Here is a 14,944-nt window from a genome sequence, read left to right as displayed (position 1 = left end):
ACCGGAGGACAGTGCCCGTTAGCTGCGGGGCACGGGGCCTGGACCCATCTGGAGTTGGACTCACTCCTGGCCTACGGAAGGGCAGAAAGGATCACGAGTTTCTGTTTGGGGAAATCACTTATTTTCTCCTGATGATAAACGTCAGACAACGCTTAGAAAAAAGTTGAGCAGAAACGCTACAAGCTGTTAACAGTGGTGGCCCTGGGGAAGGGCATGAGCTTGGGGGCGTGGGGAGCAAAAGATTGGGGGGGGGGGAGTAGATTCTTGTGTATTGTTGGAGTTTTGTTTGACCTAGGTGAGTCCTCGTCGAGGACTGTTGCCCTGGGGTCATGATTAATGTTGAAGTATAAAGTCACCTGATTAATAATAAGCATGTTTTCATTTTGTGGTGGCGTTTCATATACTCATTGCAAAAATTTTGGCAAACAGAGATGTGGAGAAGAGAGTCAAGGTGGCCCGTAATCTCCCCACAGAGTGGGCTCTTTGGGGGTCGGGGAATGGTTGCCCAAGTTCAGGTGCAAGAGGTCCAGGAGGAGGGCGAGGGAGGGGAGGGTCTCCAAGGCGCGGGGCTCCTGTGGCTGGAACTTGATTTGCAGCCCCTCAGAGGTGGGCTTCCCAGGAGGTGTCGCCTCAGGGGCAGGCCAGTTGCCCCCGCCCCCCTGCACGGCCAGGCACAGCGGGGCTCCCGTGACCCCGTGCAGGGGCGTGAGGCGCGGCGGTAGCTTCCTCCTGCCAAAGGCCGCTCCCTCTGCCTCATCCCTAAGCCCTCTTCAGGGCCGGATCCTTCCAAGCTCAGGTTGGCCCTAGAGCCCTGGAGATGAGTCAGCCCCAGGTTCACGAGGGCAAGGCCGGGAGAAAGGGAACCTCCCAGCCAGGGGAGGGGGGCAGGCGGCGGGATCAGTCCTCTGGGGGCACGTGGGGTTCAGCCACCGGGCATGGCTGACCGGTCACCTCCCTGCAGATGCGCCCCAGCTGATGGAGCTGCCCCGGGATGTCACTGTGGAGCTGGGGAGGAGTGCCCTCCTGGCGTGCCGGGCCATGGGCCGCCCGCCCCCGCTGGTCACCTGGCACCGTGGAGATGGCCAGCCGCTGGGGCCCAGGCGGGGTGGCAGGACGGGGCAGCCTGATTCGGGAGTGCTGTTCTTTGAAAGTAAGAGACAGGGGCCGGGGGAGGATGGGCGGGGGAGACAGGATGGCTTCTGACACGCCGAGTGCCTCCCCAGGCCGGGTGGCTCAGAGCAGAACGTTGATGCCTGGCATTGGCCATGGGTGAGGCCGACGCGGGCTCGTGTCCTGGCTGGCTGCCTCTGACCAAGTCGCCCCGCTGCTCTGAGCCCCCCACAGCCATGACAACGACAAAACCTACCGCCTGGGTTTAATAACGGGCCGGCCTGAGGGCTTGTCGCGCGGGTCGGATCCCGGGCACTGGGTTGACCACGAATGCCCTCCCAAGGCCTGGCTGCCTCCCCCCAGCCCTCCTCCCTCACCCCTGCAGGGCCGGGCTGTGCCGTGGGCTGCCTGCACCTGGGGGGCCGGAGCGGTGGCGGGTCCTGGCAGTCAGGCCGGCCTCTTTCCGTCCCTCAGGTGTGGCCCCCGAAGACCAGGCCCTGTATCTCTGTGAAGCTCAAAATGTGTTCGGGAAGGTCCGGGCAGAGGCCTGGCTCGTCGTGACCGGACACGGTTCGCTGGTGGATCTGGTGGGGAGGCCGGGCACCCCCAGGGAGGCCCCCTCACTATGGCGGCCCATCCTTTGGGACGGGTGTGGCCGTGCCAGGCTCTCCAAGAGCAGATCTGGATCCCTGCTTCCTGGGCAACGTGCCCCGGGAAGTGTGCCCTTTGACCCTTGAGGATCCCCTATCCACTGGTTCCCTGGGGAGGAGCGGGGGGCAGTGGGGTCTCTGTCCCCGTGACGGCCACCCGTGGGAATCTAATGTGACCCATACCGTCTCCCCTCCCCACAGCCCCACCCCAGATCGCAAGCAGCGCCTCCACTGTCCGGGTGCTGGAGAGGCAGCCGGTGTCCCTGCCCTGCATCATCCTGGCGGGGAGGCCCCTCCCGGAGCGACGCTGGCTCAAGGCCGGGCTGCCGGTGAGGGAGCTCTCTGGGTGCAGGCACCCGCAGTGGTGCCTGGGGGCGGAGGGGACTGTCACGTTCCTCCCTCTGCCTCCACTTTGCTATTTGCTTGATTTGGAACGTGCTCTTCCTTGCTCCCTCTCTTGCCTGCCTGTTTCCAGAAACTTCTCTGGTAAATGTGCTGATACCATCCGTCACCCTCCCAAGTCCTGCCAAGGTTTCTGTGGCTGCTGGTCCCCACCCCCCAAGAGCCGCAGGAGAATCTTACGCTCCATTAGTGCTGAGGCTGGGGGGCAGGAATTTAGGGGGCACAGAGACAGTGCTTTCTGCCCCCCATTCTGACCGGATGTGCAGTTCAACATCCGCCCTGACTACGTAGCTGGGTACGTGATAGCTGCTTTATCCACTCATATGGATTCGGTTTTCTTTATTTTTATTTTCTCTTTCTCCTCTTGTGGCCACTCCTTTTCTTTTTAACAGTTTAAAAAAAATTTTTTTTACATGTTTATTTATTTTTGAGAGAGAGAGAGAGAGAGAGACAGAGTGCAAGCAGAGGAGGAACGGAGAGGGAGACACAGAATCCGAAGCAGCTCCAGGCTCTGAGCTGTCAGCACAGAGCCCGACGCGGGGCTCGAACTCACGAACAGCGAGATCATGACCTGAGCTGAAGTCAGATGCTTAGCCCACTGAGCCACCCAGGCGCCCCTGGCCACTCCTTTACCCCTCCCCTTTCCTCAATTCCCGGGCCCTGTCCTCAGACATATTGGGGACCTTGTGCCCTTGAGGGAGCCTTCCTGAGTAGAATCTGATGCTCGGGTTGCAGAAAGAGGGCCCTGGGCCTTGTCGATGCCAGGCCAGCGAGCGGCTGGAGATGTGGGGTCTGTTTCAGCTCCGTGGCCACACCGAAAGGGCGCGTGCCCGGAGGGCTGCCCAGTGCCACAAGCAGAAACCCCCTCAAGCTTGCTCGGCCCAAGGGGGCCTGGTACCAAGAGGGCACAGGGGCAGCTCCTAGAGCCGAGTCCCATGGGTGCAGCCAGGCTCACGGGACAGGGACAAGGATGCCGAAAGCGGGCTGAGTGAGGCCTGGTGGTGGAAAGGTTTTAAAAGGACCCCTCACCAAAGAAAGACTGGTTAGACATCTTTATGAAGGTCGCCCCGGGCGCCCTTCTGGAGCAGAGCTCCCTGGTCCCCATGGGGACAGATCTGGGCAGCCACCAGGAGCCACTGTCTCTGCTTCTCTCCCTGGGACCACGTTTGATGTGGCCATACCTCTGTTCTGCTCCTGTGGCTCTGTTCTCTCCCTGCAGGAATTTGTCCCTACTCTCTGTCCCTACCTTGGAGCCCCAGCCCCTACTCAGTAAAGGCTCTGGCCCCAGCCCTGTACTCTTGGGAGAGGCTCCCCCCGGCCCACTGGTCCGGCTGGTCGTGGGAGAGTGGGGTCCGAGGTGTGCCCGGGGTCAAGGTCACCTAGCCCCGAGGGTCTGCGGGGGTGGAGGAGTCTCAGGGAAGGGGAGAGAGTTCTCCAAACCCCCGACCCCTCGGTCCAGCTTGCTCCCCACTGGCCTGGTGGGCAGTGTGGTTTCCAGAGCGTTCTCTCTCTCAGCGGGCGCCGCGTGGGGCTGCGGTTCAAGCTGGGGCTTCCTCACCCTCCCCAGCTCCCACCTGGCAGCCGGCATTCGGTCCGAGCAGATGGCAGCCTCCACCTGGACCGGGCGCTGCAGGAGGACGCGGGGAGGTACAGCTGTGTGCTCACCAACACGGCTGGCTCTCAGCACAGGGATGTGGAGTTGGTTGTCCAGGGTGAGTCCTGGGGTGCAGGGTAGGGGTGACGGGGTGGGGAGGATGCATGAGGAGAACTTGATCTGCAACACCTGTGTTTAAAAAATCGGGGCGCCTGGGTGGCTCAGTCGGTTGAGTGTCTGACTTTGGCCCACGATCTCACGGTTCGTGGGTTCGGGTCCCGCATCGGGCTCGGTGCTGACCGCTCGGAGCCTGGAGCCCGCTTCAGATTCTGTGTCTCCCTCTCGCTCTCTGCCCCTCCCCCACTCCGTCTCTCCATCTCCCCACAATAAACAAACATCAAAAAAAGTTATTTAAAAAAAATGCACAAATAGGGGCGCCCGGGTGGCTCAGTTGAGCGTCTGACTCCCGATTTTGGCTCGTGATCTCGCAGTCTGTGGGACTGAGCCCCGCGTCGGGCTCCGTGGTGATGGCCAGAGCCTGCTTGGGATTCTCTCCCCCTCTCGGTCTGCCCCTCCCCGACATGTGAGCTTACACACTGTATATGTCATGAGTTACACGTGACATAAATTGTATATAGCTTTGTGTACGTTGTATGTAAGTAGCTTGTACGTTATATATAAATTCTTTATAGGTCTATATTTCTATCCATCTATCTATGGATTCTTTATATGCACGTACACAGAAATGTTTAAAAACGAGACCGGGACCACAGCGTATTAGTGTCTTGCAACCTGGGTGTTTGTTTTGACGATAGATTATGATCTTATGATCGTATTCTGCGAATAAATAGAGGGCTCAGTTGAAGACGACGTGTCCTCTGTTTGGATGAGCCGTGAGCAGCTCACCTGCCCCCTCACGTCCGCCTTCTCACCAGCCCGAACACCCTGGGGGGGGGGGGGGGACGGTTTGCGCTCTACCTTTGCCCGCACGCCCCATCCCTTCCTTAGGATAAACCCATTAATGTAGAATTGAGTTTTGACTGACAGAGGCTGCCCATTTTTAGGGCTTTTAGTGTATTTTACCCAATTAACGCTCCCACGCACAGTGCTGGAGAGTCCCTGTTCCCTTTACCCGCCCATCCAGGTGCCACCGTTCTTTTTTTTTTTTTTTAATGTTTGCTTATTTTTGAGAGAGAGAGAGAGAGAGACAGAGAGAGAGAGTGTGCTCGAGAGAGAGTGGAGGAGGGGTAGAGAGAGATGGGGAGACAGAGGATCCGAGCCGGTGCTGACAGCAGATGTGGGGCCCCCGAACTTATGAACCGTGAGATCATGACCCGAGCCCAAGTCAGATGCTCAACCGACTGAGCCCCCCCAGGCGCCCCACGACCCTTCCTTTGAACCTAAGACGAGAGGCTTAAACTAAGTTTGGCTATATTTTGTCATTCACCAAGTATGTTAATAATAATCCTCCTTTTTTTTTTCCTCCCATTTGTTTTATAAAACCCCCCAAGAGTGAGCGGGAAGAACACACTGTTCCCATTTTCTAGAGGAAAACCAAAGTTCAGAAGGAGGCAGGGTCTAGAGCGCTGTCTTGCCTCCACGTCACCCCAACGAGTAGTAGTGATCAAAGCCTGGGCGTGTGCCCCGGGCCACACCTCTGCCAGGTTCTGTGTAGGTTCCGCTGAATTTTCATAACTACCCGAGACGTGGGGTTTAAAAGACTCCCCGTTCTGACGTTACGCCGAGGCCCGGAGAGGCGAGTAACTCCGCAGGATCTCAGGCGCCTCGTCCGTCTGTGGGGCTGGTGCTGGACGCGACCAAGCTCGTCCTCTTGGCTCCCTTCGTTTCCAATTCAACAGTAGTAATCGCCTGGCGGGCTTGGGCCACCTGGGAGGATCTAGAAGGGCATTTTCCTCCCTGACGGGTGGGTCTCAGTGTTACTGGCAGAGCCCTTGGCTTCTGGCTTCCCCTCCCGTGTTGTCCAAGCCCGGTCTCTCCCCGCCCCTGCACATCTGGACGGTGCCCAGAATGGATTTGGCACTTGTTTCCAGTTCACTGTGTTCTGTGAATACTATTTTCTGCCATTTCTCATCTGTCCATCCCTGGAGAGTGGGCAGGCAGGGAATTGGGGTTAATGAGCTGTTTTGCTGATGAAGGAATCTGGGTACCAAAAGATTAAGTGGTTTACCCAAAGTCCCCGAGCAAAGAAAGGGCACAGCTGGCCCCGGGCACAGGCGGCCCTCTGTCCGGGGCGTGAATTCATAAAGGTGGTGGCCGTCGCACCATGCCCCTTGTGTCCTTTTGTGGAAATAGTTTTTTTGTTTGTTTCTTAAATTCGGATAAAATATACATAAAACTTACCATTTTAACCATGTCAAAGCCTCCAGTTTAAGCATATTCGTAGGGCAGCCATCACTACTGTCTGTCCCCAGAATTTTTTCATCATCTCAACGTGAAGCCCTCTGCCCCACTGAACACCAGCTCCCCATTTCCCTCTTGCCCAGCCCCTGGCAACCACCATTCTGCCCTGTGGCTCAGAAATCGCCTGTTCTAGAGATGTCGTGTAAGTGGAATCACACAGCATTTGTTCTTCTGTGTCTGGTTAATTGCATTTCGCGTAATGTTTTCAGGGTCCATCCGTGTTATAGTATGTATCACACTCTGACTCCTTTTTATTTATTTATTTTTAATTTTTTATGTTGTTTGTTTTTTATTTCGGAGCGAGGGAGCGAGGGAGCGGGGGCATAGGGTGGGAGAGAAAATCCCAAGCAGGCTCCACACTCAGCCTGGAGCCCGATGCGGGGCTCGATCCCATGACCCTGGGATCATGACCTGAGCCAAAATCGAGAGTCAGACGCTCAACCAACTGAGCCACCCAGGAGTCCCAGACTTTTACTCCTTTTTAAAGATTTTTTTTAATGTTTATTTTTGAGAGACAGAGCGCACAAGTGAGGGAGGGGCGGAGGGAGAGAGAGAGAGAGAGAGAGAGAGAGAGAGAGAGAGAGAATCCAAAGCAGGCTCTGGGCTGCCAGCGCCAAGCCCAATGTGGAGCTCAAACCCACCAACTGTGAGATCATGACCTGAACTGAAGTCGGATGTCCAACCAGCTGAGCCACCCAGGCGCCCCTACTGATGAATAATATTTTCTATGTACGCCCCACATTTTGTTTTTCCGTCCTCCAGTTGATAGATATTTGGATTGTTTTCAATTTAAAAAATTGGTTTGTGGGGCGCCTGGGTGGCTCGGTCGGTTAAGCGTCCGACTTCGGCTCAGGTCATGATCTCACAGTCCGTGAGTTCGAGCCTCGCGTCGGGCTCTGTGCTGACAGCTCAGAGCCTGGAGCCTGTTTCAGATTCTGTGTCTCCCTCTCTCTCTGCCCCTCCCCTGTTCATGCTCTGCCTCTCTCTGTCTCAAAAATAAATAAAAAAAACGTTAAAAAAAAAATAAAATAAAAAATAAAAAATTGGTTTGTTTTGGAAAGTGCCCCCTAGAATCCAGCCCGTGGCCACCCACCATGTCACCAATGAAGGGGTTCCAGCCTCCCTCCCCTGTGTGGCCTCGGGGGTCCCCACCCCTGCCATCACCTGGACCAAGGTAGGAGGAGCCTCTTATGGTAAGGGTACCCAGAGGGGTGGGCCCAGTGCATCATGGGGTGGGGGGATTATGCAAATCGCCATGCGGTGTGGGCTTTGCTGACGTCACCCCCAACTCTCCTGCAGGAAACCAATGCCCTGGCCTCCACGGGTCCCCACTACAACGTGAGCAAGGATGGCACCCTGGTCATCGCCCGGCCATCTGCCCGGGATGCAGGAGCCTATGTCTGCACGGCCACCAACGCTGTGGGCTTCTCCAGCCAGGAGATGCGGCTTTCTGTCAACAGTGAGTGGTGGCCACCCCCTGTCCTGGGAGAGGGGCTTGGCAGGCATGGAGGCAGGGGCATGGACGAGCTGACCTTACCTGGACCTTCCTTGCCCCCCACCTCGAAATTCTTCCCATCTGAAGGGCACATGGACCAAAGCTGCCCTCCTCCAGCTCACTGTCCTCAGCAGTGTGCACATGCTCTAAGAGTGGGTCCAGTTCAGCCCTCTGTGAGCGGAGGGTGGGAAGCCATCACGTTAACAAGCCTCGGAAAAACACAGGCCCTACACTGGACCCCTGCCACCTGGGCAGCCCCCTTGCCCGCCACTGTCCCCGAGTCTCTGTGCCCCAGACCCTCTGGCCTCCATTCAATTTCTTCAATGGGCCTTCCTGCCTCAGGACCTTTGAACGAACAGTTCCTCTTTGGAATCCCCTTCCCCCTCCTGGGCCAGCTGACTTCTCCCATTGGTCAGGTATCTGCTCTCTGACTCCTCAGACTGAGTCAAGTCGCTTTGCTGTAGACTCTCTGGAATGTCCCCTTTGTAACTGTGATTAGATAGGTAATTGTGTGTTGAGTTGTTCGGTAGCAGTGTTCCCTGTGGGCCCTAATGCCGGGAGGACGGGGGCAGGATCTGTCTCCTTTGCTGCTCCTTCCCCAAATCCACACAGAGCTGGGCACTCAGGAACCACCTGGAATGAAGGAGCAAATGCACAGCCAAGTTTTTCTAGACATACTCTTACAACCAGTATTTTTATACCACACACACAAAAAATTTTTTTAGGGGGAGATTTTCTCTCTAAATGAATGTATAAGGGAATGCGTGAGGTCTTATGTGAGACAGAGAGAGACAGATCATGAGCAGGGGAGGGGCAGAGAGAGAGGGAGACACAGAATCTGAAACAGGCTCCAGGCTCCGAGCCGTCAGCACAGAGCCCGACGCGGGGCTTGAACCCACAAACCGTGAGATGGTGACCCGAACCACAGTCAGACGCTTAACAGACTGAGCCACCCGGGCGCCCCATCTAGCTTAATTATTATTGCTGAGACATGTCCTGGTATATCAGTGTATGAGCAGCTGGCTAGAAATGTAGATGGGCATAAGGGAGGAGGGGGACGGGGTAAGCTCTGTCATTAGGAGCCTTGAACTTGATACGAGAAAGAGGTGATGTGCACGGATTGGTATAAACCCCCGATCGGAGTTTGAGAAGGCCAGAGGGACGTTGTGCATCATCCGGTGGTTGATATCCTGAGAATGACGGGGGTGACCCCTGGGGGAGAAGGGGGGACAGAGAAGACGAGGACAGAACCTTCCGGAATGTCCCCGGGGAAGGGACAGCCGGGGGAGGAGAAGCTAGAGGGGAGTAGACGTTGGGGCAGGAGTGAGCATGTCAGGGTCATCAAAGCAAGCCGAGCTTCCAGAGGGAGGGTGCTGGTGGAGAGGTGGAGGCCGGGACTGGGGGGGCCATGGGGTCTGGGGCCACCCCCACACCCCCACTCTCTCCTTAGAGCCGAGCCCACCCACTTTCTGCACCCCCCAGGGTGGGGGTAGCACCTCCGTTTCCTGGGGCGGCCGTCCTGGTCCCCTTTGGCCTCTGTGCCGCGGCCTCCTGTCCGTCTCACAGTCCCCGTGTGCTTCCACCCACAGCTAAGCCCAGGATCCGTGGGAATGGGTCACGTGATGCAGATGAGCCTCTGAGAGTCACGGCCAAGGCTGGCGATGAGGTGACCCTGGACTGCGAGGCCCAGGGCTCCCCACCCCCACTCGTCACCTGGACCAAGGACCTCCACCCTGTGCCCTCCGTCACCGACAGGTAACCCGACCTGATGCCCTTGGTCCTGGAGATGGGCGGAGCTTGGGGTTTGAGGAAACTGGCCTCGAGGTGGCCAGCGACCCGGCCAGTGTCTGGGACCCTGTGGACTCTCCCAGGGTCGGGCGCGGATTCGACTTCACACGTAGCACTTTTGTCCACGGGCCCCCTGAAGCCTGTCAGGGGACCCCTGAGAGAGAGCACAGGTGGCCAGGGTGAGACCCTTTGGAAGTTCACGTGCCCGGAGCCTCGTGCACCGGCCGCTGGGTGCTACGTGCGGAATCTCCTTTCAAATCTGCGCGGCAGCCCTTGTTGTCCGAGCCGACTGAGGCTCAGCGAGGGGGGGGGGGTGTGTGGACTGCTTGTGGTCACCCAGCTAGGAAAGAGCCACCCCCCAGTTGGACAGCGCCCCAACGTTGTCACGTGCAACGTCCCCGTCTGCTCCTCAGACCAGATGTCTGGTGGCCGGGCTCTCTGACTCAGCTTCTCTCCCACCATCAGGGATGCCGGGATTGGGCACAGAGGGAGGCCGTACCCCCCCCCCACCCCCACCCCAGGCAGGGCTGTGGGAGACGGTGGTTCCAGACAAGAAGGGTCTCGAGACTCCCGGGGCTTTTGACTTTTGAGCCCAGGGCGGGGGAGGCTCCGGCCAGTGACATCAGTCCTGGCAAGGTCTTTGAGAAGTTCCAGACCCAGAAGGTCTCACCGCACCCCCCCCCACCCCCCTAACACCCACACGTGTGTCTGTGCATCTCAGAACATCTGTTGGGTGAGCCCTTCCAAACCGTGGAGCCCGCACCCCTGAAGGCGGCCGGGGTCCCGGGCCTGGGCAGGGTCTGCAGTGCCCCCACCCCCACGCCTGTCGGTGTCCCCGCAGCTGCGTGTGTCCTGGGAACCGGGGGTGGGAGGCCGGGGGAGCCTACAGCTCTCCCCACAAAGCCTGGTGTTAACTCCTGTGCGGAGGCGACGGCCGGCCGGGTGCTTGTTTCTTTATGGCTCGTTACGGAGACGAGGAAACACACAGCTCTCACTTGTTCACCCCTCCTTGTTGTGATGTGTTAATAGATCAACCGGGAGCCATAAATTGTGGGAGCTGCTTGTGGAATCCGGAGTCCTGTTCTGTTCCCCTCCGCTTCTTGCTGGCATACAGCGTTCTCCAGAGATTTACGAGATTCTGGGAGTTTATCTCAGTTAGGAGTTTATCTAAGGTGGGGGGGGTGGGGCCGGGCGAGGAGCTTAGACCCCGGAGTTCGTCCCACCTGGCTGGGGGTCCCAGCTGCTGTCGTGTTGGTCGTGTGGCCTCAGGTGGCCGCCGGCTCCTCCCGGCCTGTTTTTCACCTGTACGGCGGATGTTGGTTAAATAGTGCTCACTACTTCGTGCGATGCAGTGAGGGATGCGCAGTGTTTAGCGGATGATTAGGTGCCGGAAAATCGCTCCCTCTGATACCGTTTTATTGCCGCTGCCATTTACACACTAAGGCATCATTTCTAGCTTCTTTTAAAAAAAAATTATTTACTTATTTATTTTGAGAGAACGAGAGCACGGGCAGGAGAGGGGAAGAGAGAAAGAAAGGGTGCATCCCCAGCAGGCCCCATGCGCAGCGAGGAGCCGGACGCGGGGCTTGATCCCGCGAACGGGGAGATCATGACCTGAGCCAAAATCGCGATGCAGATGCTTAACCGGCTGAGCCCCCCGGGCGCCCCGCATTCTCACCTACTGTTTAAAATATATAAGCTTTATCGAGATACGATTCACATGCAGGACAGTTCGGGTTTGGGGATATTCGGGAGGGTGCGGCCATACCACAGCCACGTTTAGGACATTGCCATCACCCCGCCCCTAAACCCCACACTCGTTGGCAGCTGCCTCCATTCCTGCCCCTTCCCCACTCCGGCCCATGTCAACCCCTCATCTGCTTTCTGTTTTGGGACTTAACCTATTCTGGACGTTTCGTAGAAGTGGGATCGTGTGATATGTGGCTTCGGGGGTCTGGTTCCTTGCACTCGACACGTTTTTGAGGCCCATCCATGTTGCAGCGCGGAGCAGGGCTTCGTTCTCTTTCGCGGCTGAATGATGCTCCTTTGTGTGGAAAGACCGCCTTCTGTCTGTCCATCCGCCTGTTGATGGACATTTCTGTTGTTGCCGTGCCGGCCAGGGGGAGTGACCTCGGCAAGTTCGATTGCATTGCAGCTTCGTTCGCAGGCTCTCTGGGTCCCCCTGGCTCTTTGGGCCTCCCCGCGGCTCCCACAACCTCCCCCCCGCAGAACTGAGCTTTGCTCGCAGACGCACAGCTGCCCTTAGTCATACGACCATCCTCCGGCCAGAAAATGGAGATTTAAAAACCCCCCGGACACAGGCACCGAGCGAGCCAAGCGTGGCAGTGCTGGGCGGGGAGGGAGCTGCTGTCTGTCCGCTCCTTCTCCCTCCTCCCCTCCCCTCTTCCTTCTGTCCTCAAGGATGAAAAGCCAGCATTTGCTCTGTGGTTGCCCTGGGCCCGTCTTTCCTGACCCTGGGTGACGCGGGCCAGGGGCTCTCGGCCTTGCTGGTGTTTCCTCAAAGTTCCCTGGTAGCTCCGTGAGGGTGGGGGGGCGGTCCCCACGATGTGGGTGAGTCTCAGAGGCCCCCTCCATTTCTCTGTGGTCAGAGTGGCCCCCCTGGAGGTGGCTGCATGGAGCGTCACCATACCCAGTGCAATGAGGAGGAGACACAGAACATGGGGTGTGGAAAACTGGGATCCTGACCTTCTGAGTCCCAGGGCTGGGTCCTGACACACACACACACACACACACACACAGACACACACACACATAGGGACACACACACAGACAAGTCTACAAACGTAGACGCATTTACATCAGGCTTCTGGGCCAACGTTAGGCAGGCTGCTGCTCTCTCTGCGGGGTCTAGAGAATATTCCGGGCTCCTCTGTGCTCTGAGTCAGTACATCCTAACAGAAAGAAAACGGTACGAGCTCGAATGGCACTGAACTCTAAATCACTCACCTGTGTCCACAGCCCCTTCCAAGTTGTTCATGCAGGTGCTTTTCTAGAATTAAACTTAGTGCACCTTCTGTTATGCCTTTATCATTGACATCCCCCCCCCTCCATTTACCCATTTTCTTGATTCATCCTGGCCCTTATCACTTGCTTTTCGTTTAAAGGGCAAAAGAACATTCCAGGGCGCTCAGCTCTCATGGTTGCTAAGCTGTTCCTCTGTTTGGGGCCATAGGCTCCATTGCCAGCTTTCAGTGGTAATAAATGGGCTGTTGGGACATCATCCCACAAACGCTTCTCTTTATCTTCTGGGTCATTTCCTTGGGGTATAGTCCCCAAAGCAAACAACCGAGTCCTGGGGTGGGAATGGTCATCGGGTGCTTCTTACCCTGTGAGGCCTGCTGTTTGTGAAAAGACCATCCGGCTCGTGATTCAGAACTGCAGTCGGCAGGATTCGCGAGCCATCTCGCGTGCCCGGCCCCGCGCCGCAGCAGCGGCAGAGAGAAAAGGCTCTCGGAGAGAGACGGGGCTCTGGCTGTGCGTGACATCACGCGGCAAGAGACCTGGGATCCCATCCCAGCCTTGTCCCCACCTCGTTGAGTGAACGTGAGCGAGACCATTCCCCGCTCTGGGCCTCAGTCTTCCCGTCTGAGAAATGAAAGGGCTGGGCGGAGAGCTCACGGCAGACGATGGTGGCCAGACGGCTCCTAGTGGCTCTGGTCCCATGATTCAGCCCCAGGATGCTGGGGCGAGGCCGTGTTGCCGGGCAACAGTGTTTGTTTGTGGTTCTGATGTGTAGCTGGGACAGCTGTGAGTGCTCTTGGCTTGGGCTCCAGCTTTCCAGTTCCGGGGGCAGCGGGCCAGGGTCCCCCACCGGGCCGATCCAGACGCATCTGGGGGAGGAGGGGGGCAAGCCGGCGGGGAGGGGACAGTAAGTGGATGGAGCATCCCCGGGATGCTGCGGGACGATTGGCGCGCCCACCCGCCTCTCTGGGCCCACTTGGCCCCGAGTGGAGAAGCGGGCTGCCAGCGGGGTTCTGGTGCTCCTGGAGAAAAGCTGCCTCCTCACCGGGAGCCGGTGGCGTGGTGGCGACGCCCCGGTGCCCTCCTGTGCGGTCTTTACCTTGGTGGATCCTCACTGTTTGTGCCGCTCCCTGGCCTGGCAAGGGGTCTTATTAGCTTATGGCCAGCAGCTCTCATTCTGGAGAACAGTCAGGGGAAGTAAGTTTCAGAACCGAACATTCTAGAGCACCGTGGCGGCTGGCAGCACGGGCGCAGCGTCCAAAGTCAAGTCCGCGTTCCGCCCGAAACGGGGGCAGCAGGATGGGCACCACGGGACCCGGCCAGAGGGGCTGAGTGTAGACAAGCCACCCGGACTCTGAGCAGCCTGGAGATGAGAGTATTTTCTCTGCCCCTGCGGCAGCCGGCGCACCCGGAACCCCGCGGCTCTTTGTCGAATGAATGAATGAATGAATGAATGAGTGAGCGAGCAGCTGGCTGAGCTGGGCTCCATGCAACTCAGAGCAGAGCAAGGGTCAGGGAGGGCTTCCTGGAGGGGCTGGAGCATGTGCTGCCTTGAAGGGGGTCTGGAGGGCAGGAGGGTGTGCCCTTGAGACCATGGGGGGACACAGTGTGAGCAGAGGTGGGAAAGGGCGCGCACGTGTGTGTGTGTATGTGTGTGTGTGTGTGTGTGTGTGTGTGTGTGTACATCTGGGATTTGCCATCACATTTTTATCGAGCACCTACTGGGGGCCAGGGGCTGTGTTAAGGGCTGGGGACAGGGCAGGAACCCGGCCCCTCCCCTTCTAGAAGCGTCAACCTTGACAGGTGATCACAGGTGTGATGGCTGCCGTAATGGCTCCAGGATCGGGTCACCGGAGGCAGGGCATCTCCCGGGGCAGGAGGGGCGGCTTCCCTGAACCATGTGTGAACCTCGCAGCTGCAGCCATCTGTGAAGGCTCGAGCCCGATGCGTGTCATAAACAGGAAATTCCCGGGGCGCCTGGGTGGCTCCGTCGGTTGAGCGTCCGACTTCGGCTCAGGTCACGATCCCTCGGCCCGTGAGTTCGAGCCCCGCGTCGGGCTCTGGGCTGACAGCTCAGAGCCTGGAGCCTGTTTCGGATTCTGTGTCTCCCTCTCTCTCTGACCCTCTCCTGCTCGTGCTCTGTCTCTCAAAAATAAATGTTAAAAAAAAAAATTAAAAAAACAAAACAGGAAATTCCCTGGTTCTCATCTCAGTGCCTCGGGCAGCCGTCTGGCTGTTCCGGCCACGGCCACGCCGGAGGGGCCGCCACTGATCACACCACATGCACGCAGCGGCAGTGTTCGCCCCGCCTCCTCCCACCTCCCCCGGCCCCCACCCCCAGGCGGCAGCCCCCAGACCTGCAGAGCGCCTGAGGAAGGGGAGGGAGAGCTGGGTCCCAAGCCAGTGTGGTGGAGAGGGCTGCGACAGGGAGGGGGAAGGACAGGCAGCCGTGGGAGTTCACGGGCTGCACCTACCAGACTTGGGGCATCGAGCCAGGAGGCC

General features: G+C 58.1%; 1 protein-coding gene and 1 long non-coding RNA gene across 2 annotated transcripts in view; one reads left to right on the top strand and one right to left on the bottom strand.

Annotated features, from left to right (window-relative positions):
* The window catches only part of HMCN2 (hemicentin 2), a 145,772-nt gene that overhangs the window by 52,024 nt on the left and 78,804 nt on the right, over positions 1-14,944 (top strand). Inside the window, 7 exon segments of the mRNA XM_058693812.1 lie at positions 962-1,150; positions 1,585-1,680; positions 1,962-2,089; positions 3,730-3,874; positions 7,239-7,351; positions 7,477-7,636; positions 9,262-9,427. Coding sequence (XP_058549795.1) covers positions 962-1,150; positions 1,585-1,680; positions 1,962-2,089; positions 3,730-3,874; positions 7,239-7,351; positions 7,477-7,636; positions 9,262-9,427 — 997 coding nt within the window.
* LOC131491194 (uncharacterized) lies at positions 12,258-13,284 on the bottom strand. Its single transcript, XR_009251351.1, has 2 exons — positions 12,807-13,284; positions 12,258-12,372 (listed from the first exon to the last, which is right to left on the bottom strand). It is a non-coding gene; the product is annotated as an uncharacterized LOC131491194 (long non-coding RNA).

This window comes from Neofelis nebulosa, chromosome 12, assembly GCF_028018385.1.
Source record: "Neofelis nebulosa isolate mNeoNeb1 chromosome 12, mNeoNeb1.pri, whole genome shotgun sequence".
Taxonomy (NCBI): Eukaryota; Metazoa; Chordata; class Mammalia; order Carnivora; family Felidae; genus Neofelis; species Neofelis nebulosa.
The sequence above is the reverse complement of the archived record's forward strand: the minus strand, read 5'-3'. Positions and strand labels throughout refer to the sequence as shown.